The sequence below is a fragment of the Dreissena polymorpha genome, chromosome 7 (assembly GCF_020536995.1).
Source record: "Dreissena polymorpha isolate Duluth1 chromosome 7, UMN_Dpol_1.0, whole genome shotgun sequence".
Classification (NCBI taxonomy): domain Eukaryota; kingdom Metazoa; phylum Mollusca; class Bivalvia; order Myida; family Dreissenidae; genus Dreissena; species Dreissena polymorpha.
This window is the reverse complement of record NC_068361.1, coordinates 69,163,108-69,175,894: the sequence shown is the minus strand read 5'-3', so window position 1 is coordinate 69,175,894 and position 12,787 is coordinate 69,163,108. Positions and strand designations below refer to the sequence as shown.

The window sequence follows — 12,787 nt, the reverse complement described above, 5'->3', positions numbered from 1 at the left end:
ACACGATACACAACACGCAAATAATGGCTATATTAGACCATGGTAAATGTTCAGTATTACTGTTTCCTTACAAATATCATAACTAAAGCGAAAATGTGCGAATCTGAAACAACTTTTTTCAATTTTGTCAATTTACCAAAGCGTGAAAAGATCCCTTTAATACAGGTATTGACCGTGCCACGCGCATTTGATACAGCGGTCACATTATTTGGTTCGCAGAAATATAATTGCAGCTTATCTCAGTCAAATAATAAGTATAAAAATACGTTTATATTTCACGTGCTTGTAGTTTCTTTACTTGCCAACAGTCTTTTCATACTGGCAACGTTTTGATTATGCGCTGCTGGATACGTTTGCTATGTCCAGATACGCTATTAATTTGTGCATGCATACGTGTTATCTTCCAAACAGATGTATGCGACCCACTTGTCTTTGCCATTTGCACTACATTTGTCACTATTCGAACATAATAAGGCTTGCCATTATATTCGGTGTAAAAGTCGTGCAAACATTTTTCATTCCACTTGATCTTCTTATCTGTAAGAAACTGGACACGCGCTTGCGTTCTCAGACTGCAATTTTAACAGTAGTTGAAATATGCATTCCATTTTTCAGTTAGTATTTCTTTTTGGATTTGTTCAGGGTAAGCAGGGATGTTTTGAGTCTCTATTTTACTAAATCACATGATAAACAACCTCCGTTATAACTTACAATATATTATGAATGATTTTACGTGTTTTATCGTTCTGAAGCATGTCTTTGTAAAACACAAGGGCTAACGATCGAGCAAGGCTTCATTCACAGGCAACTGTTCTAAACTCCAATTCAAGATATACAAATACTTCTAAGTATCTTCACGTTGTACGAATATTTACTAGGTAAATGGTTTGAAATGATAATCTGGTTAAAGAGTTGAAGAATTTACTATATAAACATTTATGAAGAACAGTTACCAACAGTGTCAACATTTCCAAACTTATTGAGTTCGGCTTGACTTATCGACAGGCTTTTTATTGGCAATGCTTTTGGTCATTTAAACATCTTGAAGATTGACCTGCGAAAGCGTGTTTCTAAATATAAAAAGAGCGACCGGCCAATTCCAAAGACACGAAGTACTGGTTCTAGACCCTTGAAACGTTGGCGTTTCAATTGAAAATCAGGCTTATTGATTAGCCTGAGGCTTAAGATGCAATCGAGCTAAAATAAAAAAGATGTAAACTAAGATGTACCTTTTAGGTCGTGGAACCACGTGCTGCACGGACGGCTGGCTGGCATTCGAAGGCTCTTGTTACACGTTTGGTCGCGACATCTCATCCTTCACGGTGGCGGAGGTAACTTGTGTCTGTCCTATAATAGGGAATGGGGAAGAGCAAGCGTATTTGGCTCTTGTCTTGTTATAAATGATACATGTATTTGGCTCTGCTCGTTATTATCGATCAGTTTAGTTGGCTCGTTGCTTGTAATTAGCGATGATTATAGTCGGCTCGTTGTTCTTTGCTTGTTTTAAGCGATACATGTACTTCATTATGCGCTTGGTATTAGCATAGAATTCATTTTGCTCTGCGCTTGTTGTAAGCTATTAATTTGGAATTTGAATTTTGACATTTGAGTTATTTTGCACTTAATTAATGTGGTCGTATATCAGCACATTTTGCTGGACTATAAAGGTTCAAACTAGTGCATGGTCATTGTATTTTTCTCTCTGATTAAATACGTTTGCGCCCCCCCCCCTGTGGCACCACCTCCCCTGTTATAAAGACGGAATATATGCCATATATGCATACACATACACCATCTTCTAATATATAACATATTGTATATAAAATGTAACGACATTAATGCAGCGACGTGTTATATAGACTTATTTTTATTTCTTACCAATGTTCAGCCATTTGTATTTCCTTTTTCATTCGAACGCTTTAACACATTCCCAATGGAGGGTAAATATTCTATCGAATGTTATACTTGACATGCTTTTGCTATGCATTTCTAGCAATACTGTCGTCAACATGGTGGCCACCTTATTCACGTAGACAATGCCCATGAAAACAACTTCATCAAGGATCGCCTACGGGACCTGAAATGTACGGGTTTTGTTTGAACGCATGATAAATAAGTTTCAAATTTTGTTGCGCACATCAGTGTGTATGTCGATGGTTTGTATCGCAAAATCAGTTTGCTTTTACGTCGAATTGTGTTCATACAATTATGTTTCATTTCACATCACATTGTAGTACGTTTGCGCACATAATTACTATGTACATGTATACGCTTTCAGCCAATCACGGTCTTTATCTATGCATCGTGAAAACTCTACAGACATTTAGCACATCACATGATATTTGTTTACACATATATAAGAAGATTGAAACCCCAGACGAAGGATATAAATACTTGCCCGCTTGTGGTTTGTATACGGGAAAGGACACATTGCCAATTCAATACAATATTACAAATGATGACAAGGATGGATAGCACTTCAGGTTCTTATCAATAAACTTTTACAACAACAAACAACAAGTTATTAACCTACGATGACAAGACTAGGATCACCGCATTGGAAATGACATTGCAACTATCTGAAGATACAACTTGTTGGAAGCTAGCCAAGCATTAAACTTGCCCTAGAAATTATCACAAACAAACGCGCGTCTGAAATGTTGTCAATCAAATGTACCTATGCAGAGCAAAAAAATGAAAACATGAATGCCAAAAATTGACGCGTGATAATAATACTACATACATATTTTGAGTGTACTAGTTAGAGTCGTTAGCATGGTAAATCTTAACTATTAGGGTATAGGCTTCACAAAGAAATATCGAAAATATTGCGGGTTAAGCCATTTGATGGCTTGCATAAACTAACACTCAGTCCGGAATAAATCTCTCGACAAAATCGTGAATCTATTTCTAATGCTACAGTACGTTTATCAAATATATGTAGACGTTCTGAAAAACACACACATACAATTGTTTGTACGATGTTAAAATGCTTTGTTATTAGCGTTTATATGTTTTAGATGTGTTTTACAATAATTTATGTGTCTATTGTTGGATATCGGAAAGTATCGCCCCTGATAAGCCTGTGCGGACTATACAGGCTAATCTGGAACGAAACTTTATGCACGTGTATTAAGCCCCGTTTTCATAGAGCTCGGCTCATATGTTTTACAGCAGGTAACTATTGGACGGGTCTCACGGACGAGGACATTGAAGGGGAGTGGATCTGGTTTGACACGGACTCGAACGCAACATTCTTAAGTAAATAAATTTCTCATATTGTTTATTATGGGTACACTTGAAATAAATGCCCATTCATTTATTGCATACACCCTGAGTGGCAACTGCATTGCAAATATGCATCACATAAGCAATAATTATGCTTAAAAGGTCACGATTTTAAATTGGAATAAATAAAGCAACTACATAGATCATTAACTGCTCTTATAATACTTTAGGCTTGGTTAATTTGACTTACAGTCAAAAACTTGAAACAGAAATTTCCGATTGTGTATAACAGATAATAGTGATTTATTATTAAGCTATTTATTTCCCAATTAATATTTTATCCATTGGTTTGTAATGAAACCTACAACCTGATTGTGAAAATGTGAAGCGAAGGATTTTTGATTTCAATTTTTGTTTCTCTTACACGTTGTTTCTTCAAAGAAATTTTCCAACATATTTACTGAACAGTGTGTTTATTGTCACGCTTGAATTGCCTTCCTTGTATGATCAAAGCAAATAGCAAGTTATTGGCTTCGCACTGAAGTGCGGCAACTAGTATGTAATACGTTTTTTTCGCTTATGGGAGAAGTTATTTTACGGATCAATGTATATATTTTTGTTGTCAGAATGTCTTGCATAGTGGTGATTTTTGTGTAAATTAGTGTAAATAAGTACTGCATTTGTGCCTATTACATTTACTACAACATTTATTGCCAATAATGCAAGGCTAATTCTTTTAATTTATAACTGATCACAGGGACTGGGCAATAATAAAAGATCACAGGGACTGGGCAAATACGCGAACCGGTGAAACTTTCTGGTTTTGTATAAAAACAAAACTTCTTTGTTCCACTATCCTAGCAACCACCTAGTTACTAATAAAGGCGCTATAGAGCGCGAAGCGCGACACATATTATTAATTGTAATAATGAGTCTTGATAAAGGAAGCAGCCGCTTATCAATGAGGAGCACCATCACAGCACCCCAGTCTCATTACTATCAAGTCCTCCTACAGGTTTTTTTTAAAAACAACATATAGAAGGCCGCAGGCCTGACCCGTATCTTGCCAGTGGTATGGACCCTTTGGTATAGACCTATAACCCCGCTCACTATCCAGCGTTTAAACTTCCGGGTTTACATTTAAACCGACTATTAATAGCTTATTAATATCTTAGTTAGAAGGTGATTTTTCAAGCGGTTCCGTAGTGTAGTGGTTACATGCTCGCTTCACATGTGAGAGGCCCAAGGTTCGAGCCCCAGTAGAATCAAATTATCTTATTTGTGTTCTATGTTAACTTTTTGTTTTGATGTAGACATTTTAGTTTAAATATTGTTTTATTGTAAGCATTTTTTGTTTCTATTATGCCCATGAAATATATGTGTGAACCTACACAGTTCTGTTCCATTAATGAAAACTGCACACGGATGCCAGTAAAAAAAGGAAACCAATGTAAATAAAATGAACTATGAAATATTTAGGTGTTACAACACAAAATCATAGATAATGGTTAGTTGGGGGTTATAACACAACATCATAGATAATAGTTATTTGGGGGTTATAACACAAAATCATCGATAATGGTAACACCAGTATCTTTTTCTACTTTTTTAAAAATAATCGGCCAATATATTAATATTTACAGTAGAAAAAAAAAATCGTTCCATGTAACTTCATTGAGTGCTATTTACACTGATTTTCCCGACGCCCTTTGACATCAATCGTTATCTTGTTTCATACTGATACGTTTCTAAAAGTGACATTTTGTCGTATGATTATCCTAAAATCGATCCCATCATGTCGTTTTTGTTCACTTGAGCACAAAGTACACAATGTGAGCGAGTTTGGGTTGTTGTTGTCCGTGGTCGTGCGTCGTGTATCCTCCGTAAACGGTGTACAATATTTATTTACTTGGCTAGCCACTGAAAAAGGAAATTAAAAGTGCATAATATATCTTCTGTCTACATGTTGAACTTGGCATATCACTGGCATATCACAGACCAACATCATGTACATTTGTGTGTATATATATTCGTTTCAAATTGTAAACTAGTATTACATGTGTTTGCACTTGTGCGATAATGGTTATAAAGCAACATTAGGCCAGCGTAGCTCCAGACCAGCCTGCTACTACGTCACGCATGATTTTGTGGTCATATAAGTAGACATGGCAGCTTCCGACCAGACAACGCGCAGGCTGGTCTGGCGAAACGCTGGCCGTATTATGTACAAGAACAATTTTCGCAAGTCGCGGCTCATGTTTTCTAGACTTCTACGCGGGCTATGGCCATAACATCAATCTTGACTGCGCCATATTCAACTACGGTGTGGACTTTTCCTGGACCGATAACGACTGCAGTACAGCTAACGCCAAACCCGCATGTGAGCGCTCGTAAGTAAACGATGTTTGAAACGGTTTTCATTAACAACTTTTTTATTCCAACATCTACGATATTGAAACCGATGGAGGCACACACACCTCTGAGCCAAAAGGGCATATTTATTTAAAATAAATGTTAAGTGGCTGACCGGGTGAAAATACACGCTTTATTTAAGCAAAAATTACGAAAACGACGCCATTTTGTACGTCAGTCCAACTTATCTCCCTTAAACCCAGTCAGCTCCCGTATACGCATGCCAATCTGGTAATCGATGTCCGAGACTGAGTGCAGCTAGACTTTTTGACAAACTATACCTGGATATCACGTGGTCCACGATTTATATGTTCACATACCCAGAAATGCAAATGAAGCCCTGAAAAAATTGCACTTACAGATCAGAATGATAAAACAACAAGCTTATTTTATAAATTGTTATGTTCATTATTATCATGAACAATAAAAATCCATAGAGCTGAAATTTTTTTTCTTTTGTTTGCAGAAGTGAAACTTGCTCCTGCGAGTCATCGTCCGCCAATATGATTGTTGGTTAATAAACAAACTATTTCTTGTTTAAACACAATCATGAAATGCGCTTGCTTTTTTTTAATTCAAAGCTGCGTCTGTTTCTGTGTCACACAACATAACGGTTAATAAAGCCAGTAATTTTATTTCGAACATCATATTTCTTTTGGCAAGTATTTTACCTATAAAATTACACAACGCAATAAGAATGTTTAGGTCACCCTTTTTAAAACTGAACGCACGTTCGCTTCTTTTCAGCTGCTTGTCATTATACATAATTTTGTTGAATGAGAAATTAAAGAAGTCACATGAAGAAGTGGACGATGCGACCCGATATTCTGTTAATTTAAGAGTCCCGATACTTTATCAACGGAAAGTGATTTAATAATGTCATGAACATCAGTAGGTGTGTTTATGAAAAACTTAAGCAGCCACGTTGGCAACATGAGAGACGGTAAATTGTCAGTATCAAGGTCAATATTTTACTTACTTTAAAAGACATTGATAGGAATGTTTGCCATTTTCAAAGCATATCAGTTACAATTGAATCGCCGGTGTGATAAATGAGTGAAGTAATTAAGTATTTGTTAGGTTTGTTGATAAAAATAGTAAGTTGAGACGAGTAGACGTGTTTTCAAGATCTGACAAAACTTTGATTAATTTTAATATGAAATCATAATTTACTTTTTTTCTCTTTTAATTGACGATATTTAAATGTTTTGCGGGAATAAATATACAAGACATATGTTTGATTCTTCTACAGTTTGCATACGGTATGGTTGTACTAGGTGAAACGCCGGAAGACCTACATTTGTCTAGACTGATCGTTGATAGGAATAGTGTAATACCGAGGGTTTGCAAGCTAACATACCGCAAACCAAAATTAGTATGTTCACAAGGAGCTACCAAACGTCATGAGCGGTGGGTATATGGTAACAAAAACATAGACATTGTGAACGACCTTATATATCCGGGTGCAGCACTTCATTATACAAGGAATTTCAATCTTAATACTTACACATTGAGTGGAACTGGATTAAAAGCACTAAACATATTGTAATCCAACCTGAAAACGTATACATTGTAGTTGTAAACTACAGGTAGCTTGGCTGCTATTTGATGATTTTGCCAAAAGAAAGCAGAGCAGGACCTTCAGGATAACAGACTAATTGCAATCACAGACTGAATCAGTCACCCAATTTAATGGTTAAAATTAAAAAGTAAAATGCTTAACAATAAACAATTATATTCCTACACAATTTTGTCCAACTCATATCCTGGAGTACAATGTGTATTTATTTATTCCACACAACTATCATGCTTTAAATGAACATCGTGTTAAGTTAAGTTTTTTGCATATTTTAACATGATCTCCAAAAAATAATCTTTCGCATTTTAGGGTAATTGTTTCTGAATGCTTATAATTTGGCCAGATCCACCTATTGTATGAAGGGTAGAAGTTTTTTTACATTGACCAAGAAAGACTTGATGTTTCAAAATTTACTTTTCAGATGCATGTATATACCAACATATTGGTGCTTGTTAAATCTTTGTTAATCTGTTGACGTATATTTTAAGCTATATTTTTGCTAAAAATCATTAAAATGAAATTGTTGTCTTACGTATCAATAATGATTTCTGTTTTTCATGGAGCAACCCCTTGTTTTTGGTAATATTATAGCATAGACCATGCTATCTTCTCTTCACTTTGTATTCAACCCTGAACAGCTAATGGACTTAATAAGGGAGTTTCAAATTTTTCGGCATTTTAAGATGACCTGAACATAACATGCTCATTGCTAGTTTTATGATCGCTTAGTGTCTGTCGTTCATAGTCAAAATTTGCATGGTTAAAACTGTAGAGGCCACATTTATTGCCCGCCTTTTAAATGAAAATGGTTAAGAACATTTGCCCCATTTATATATCGGCCAATTTCGAAGCTTGGTCACTTGGGACCAAAGATTAGGTCACTGAGTTAAATTAAAACACACTTGAAGTTGCATTTCTATTAAAATCTTCATTAAACTTGGGCAGAACCTATTTTTTTTTCTCTAATCACAACTCCGTTGAGTTTGAAAATGGTACCAGTTCGTTTAAAAACATTGACACCAGGGGGCAGTGCAATTTTTTTCTTTTATGGCTTTATTATAACCATGTTAAGACTATCGAAGACAGGGTTTTAGTCAAATCATCATGAAACTTTATCAGAGCATTTGATTTAATGTACCGCGGTCCACTAAGAAAAGTATTCTTATTTTCTATATGTGTATCAAACTTTGTATAGCATGGGCCTAGCTTGAAAATGCTTTGTTTAAAGGGAAGGTTCCAAGGAGGCGGGGCATTTGTCAAATGGTTTTACCTTATTGACACTCTGAAAGTCCCATGTGAAGTCCAATCATGATGAAACTTGCTCAGAACATTGTTTTATTGATATCTCGGCCTGTTGAAAACTTAAAATACCTATGCCAAATTTAAAACAATGGTTCCGAAAACATAGCTCAAAAAGCCCAACGCCTTCGCATCTTAGATGAGCAACATATGCAATGTGGCCCTCTCGTGGAAAAATATCATTAATGGTCTATCGTTAAAGAGCTATAATTTTTGGATTATTTAAATAAAAATAAGAATAAACAAGCCAAGTGTTTTTGAAACACAATACTCCCTACTGCATGTTGAAGCCACACAGAAGTTATTTTTAAAGAAAATTGTGAAGTCTCACTTACCTAAACGCACACTTCATCTGCAAGTCATGTAGGTAGACTCAAATACCAAACCAATCAGCTCAATATCTAAAAACGTTTCTAAAAAATCTCCAGAAAACGGTTATTTAAGAGAAAAGTGTTACGTCAAAGGCCCATAACTTCCCCAAAAATGAATGGACCGGAACTTCATATGCAAGTCATGTTGGTAAACTCAAATACCACAAATCAGCTGAATAAATGTAAGCGTTTCGTAAGGCCAAGGCCCATAACTTCGCCAAAAATAAAATGACTGGAACCAAACTCGCACTTCATCTGTAAGTCATGTAGGTGAACTCACATACCAAATATCAATGAAAGCGTTTAGGAGGTCCTGAAAATGTAATGCCGAGCGGACAGTCTGACTGATATATGCCACACTAGCGGGGGTATAAAAATACACATAAAAATGTTGTCTTGCCCAGGAATCAAACCCGGAACATTAAGAGTAAATTCTAATGAACTACCACTGCACCACTTTGGCTTTTAAATTTTGGGTAAAAAACGTGCAATGCGGATGGGTTGAAATATACTCAAGCATGTGACTTTCTCTTTCTATCCCTCGTCCAACTGGGCGCTTAAAAGTTGGAAGGGTGAGCTTTTTTATATATGGAAAAAGTTACTACCGTGTTAACTAAACAGACTAAAAAGCCCGGGAATTGTTGCACAGGTCATTTGCATATAACGTAGGTACATTTATCTCTCCAAAAGATATTGTCGTTCTCAGAGCTCCAGATAATGTTTTCAGCCGAGGGGTATTTCACTCATGAATTTTTTAATTGATGAGTAAAAATCAAAATCCGATAATTTTAAGGAGTATTTATGTTCAATGGACCAGAATTAATAATAAATTGTACATGTAGTGTTAACTTGCTATTACAAGCAGTTTTGTACACAATAAAGCAATTACTTTTGTTTTATTTAATATACTGTCAATAACAGGGCGTACAATTTTTTCTGGTGTTACTAATGACGATGTCGACTTAATAGAGATCGACCATTTATAACTGGCTCGCCATTAATTTTTGTTTTACTTACATGAAAATAAAACACAAACACATGCAGACGCTGCGGAACATGTCACAAAAAGAAAAGCGCTTTCGGGACAGGGACTGCCGGTCAGGGCGGCACAGATCGTGACGGTCATATGAAAAACAAGCGAGCAGCAAGTTTTCGCATTACATAATTAATTAATTACATACATTACATAGTGGATTCATTGATTGCAAACCGGATTTTAATATATGTAACAGTTTAAACATGTGCTTAGTCACGTTATCTGAATGGTAAGCGGGTGGTATCCGTTAAACTTGTTTTTATATATGTGTAATTCGGCTGCCATTTAAACAGTGCTTGAAGGAAAAAGGTTTTTCCATAGTGCCACACAAGAGATAAACTGATAGCAAAACTTATATGCTTGATTCGTTTTTTTTTTTCGAATGTGATGTCAAATGTTTTCACCATTAGCGTATATCGATTCTCAACAATGCAGCGGAGAGTCCGTTGTGTCAACATCAGCCTTTATCGTGGGCCAAAATGAAATGATACCGTTCTGACTGTGGAGTAAAATAGGTCGGGAACCACATTCTGTACATAGATGGTGATGTCACTATGTTTTTCGGCGTAAGCTGAATAAGCCAGCTTTTCACCCTGACTTGACCTTTGTAAGTGTCCAATAATACTCAAATAAAATTTCCCGCGGCTAGCTACGAATGAATGCACTTCATTTATTCCATTGGCTGATTTGAGTATAACACCAGAACATTGGAAACATATCCGCGTCTTTGTAACACTGTTTTACTGCATGAAACAATTTTATCTCTAATGAAAAGGCCCAATAGATAGAACAGTTTTACAATCAATTTTCGACATAAATACAGTTTGTGCGTTCACCTTTTATTTTCAGAGAATTACCAGCGCAAAAGCGTTTAACTAAAGGCTATGTTGTCATATTTAGTACTTACTTGCATTGCATTTCAACCCGCGAGATTTCGGGTCAATACGCGGTCATTTTGTGAAAGTCAGAGTTTATATACAGTTCATCACCGGAGTTCGCAAAAGGGGTTGCGATCATTGTGTCTTACTGACAATAACGTAGTGACTGTAATGCATTGCATTCCAATCCGCAAGGTATCAAGGTCAGTTTGCGGTCAGTTGCAGAAATCTTTATATAAACGCCGTCTCGTAAACTTTGTGCACTTGAAGTCTGTTTTGATCAGAAAGATACTAAATAAAGATATTCGGCGATATTATTGTGGTATGTCAATCATCGATTTTTAATATGGTTTCAAAATTTGCATGATAAGGACCAATTTTGATAAAATTAATTAGAAATATTTATCCATTTAGACCAGTTTATTAAGCATGACCACAATAATTCGCTATACTATAATTATGCAATTAAATAAGATTCGAGTATTGCCGGCTGACCTATATGCACTCGTTTATTTTCATGTTTCTTGTGTTTTTCTATTCTGTAAATATAGATATCTGAGTAATAATATCACATAAAGCAAAATAAGCCACGAAATCTGGCGCAACACCCCGTAATTGATTTGCCTATGATGTAGCTAACAACTGCGCATTAAAAAGGCATCCGCTACTTTTTATCTCATAGAGATAACTTTTGATCGTTCATAAACATCGACCACAATCAACGCCGTATATCTTTTTTAAAGATATTTCTTGTTACTGATGTGGACACAATGACGGGAACCAGTCATGATTACATGAACTTATATTCATGTATAAACGGCTAATACGCATTGAAATTGCACACGATGCGTAATCCGAATTTAGCCAGTTTTTTTACTCAACAAAATTTTAAGCCATGCGTATTTTCTTTTTTTTCATGCGTATTTTACGCAAATACGCATCTTATCTGGACCTCTGGTCGTTCTTTCTATTTCACATATTTTTAGATGCTCAAGATCAAATCTACGCATTTGATTTGAAACAGATTCACAAGACCCATAGGAATCAAAATGCCTAAAACCTTTACCAAACGACACATTTTGGACTTTTCCAATTTGAAAGAGGTTGCAGACGACAATTAAATTGTGATGGAAATGATCAGGTAGGGTAGAAATAATTGTGATAAAAGGAGAAATTGCTCATCTTGAGCAATTTCTCCTTTTATCACAATTATTTATAAAGTTGTCAGCTACAAACTCGTAAAATCCTGTAAGTGTTTGGTAAAGGGTTAATAACCTCTGGTTCCTTCTTACAGCCTTTCACACATTTATAACAAATAGCATCTTTCTTTGTAAAGAATCATCTCAAAATATTATTAACAACCCACACATCCCTAAGACCAACAGGCCTGAGGATATTATGATAATCTAGGATTATTTCTTTATACATTGTATTTATAAATGTATTTAATTAAGTAATACATTTGACTTCTAAGATCAATTCATAACATTTCAAACACCTTCTCTTGGATACAAAGTTCGAGTTTACCATGCAGTATCATATATTGACTTTTCTTGAAATAATTGTTCATGGAAGTTGCGTTTTTAAAATCAATAAGATATTATTAAACTGGTTTAAACACTACAAAAAAGACATGAAATTAACATGTCATCCGAAATATTTTTATCCGGATATATGCTCACTTTCGACATATTTAAATAAAACCCGACTTTTTTTCAGTTTATAAGAAAAACATTCATGCCACTTTTTCTTACTTCAATTCCTTTGTAAGCAGTCACCATCTGATCTAAAATGGCACTAAATGACAGGGTTTTATCTCATGTTTACAAGATGTTGTTGGTCACAGCCATACGGCCGCAGTAATCTCCCCTGGTAAACGTCATATGTTCAGTTTTGTGACCCTCAGGGCAGGGTCAAATTTGAGCCCAGGGGAATAGTTTGAACAAACTTAGTAGAGAACTATTAGATGTCACTAACTACCGAA

The 12,787-nt window shown here is 35.6% G+C and overlaps 2 protein-coding genes across 8 annotated transcripts in view; both read left to right on the top strand.

Annotated features, from left to right (window-relative positions):
• LOC127837691 (3-oxoacyl-[acyl-carrier-protein] reductase FabG-like) overlaps nt 1-12,787 on the top strand; it is a 325,705-nt gene that overhangs the window by 8,794 nt on the left and 304,124 nt on the right. The window lies entirely within an intron of this gene.
• Nucleotides 483-6,275, top strand: LOC127837694 (asialoglycoprotein receptor 2-like). Its single transcript, XM_052364970.1, has 6 exons — nt 483-643; nt 1,237-1,331; nt 1,994-2,084; nt 3,175-3,261; nt 5,495-5,618; nt 6,107-6,275. Exons 1-6 carry the CDS (start codon nt 598-600, stop codon nt 6,156-6,158), a joined length of 495 nt encoding a protein of 164 aa, XP_052220930.1. The 5' UTR covers nt 483-597; the 3' UTR covers nt 6,159-6,275.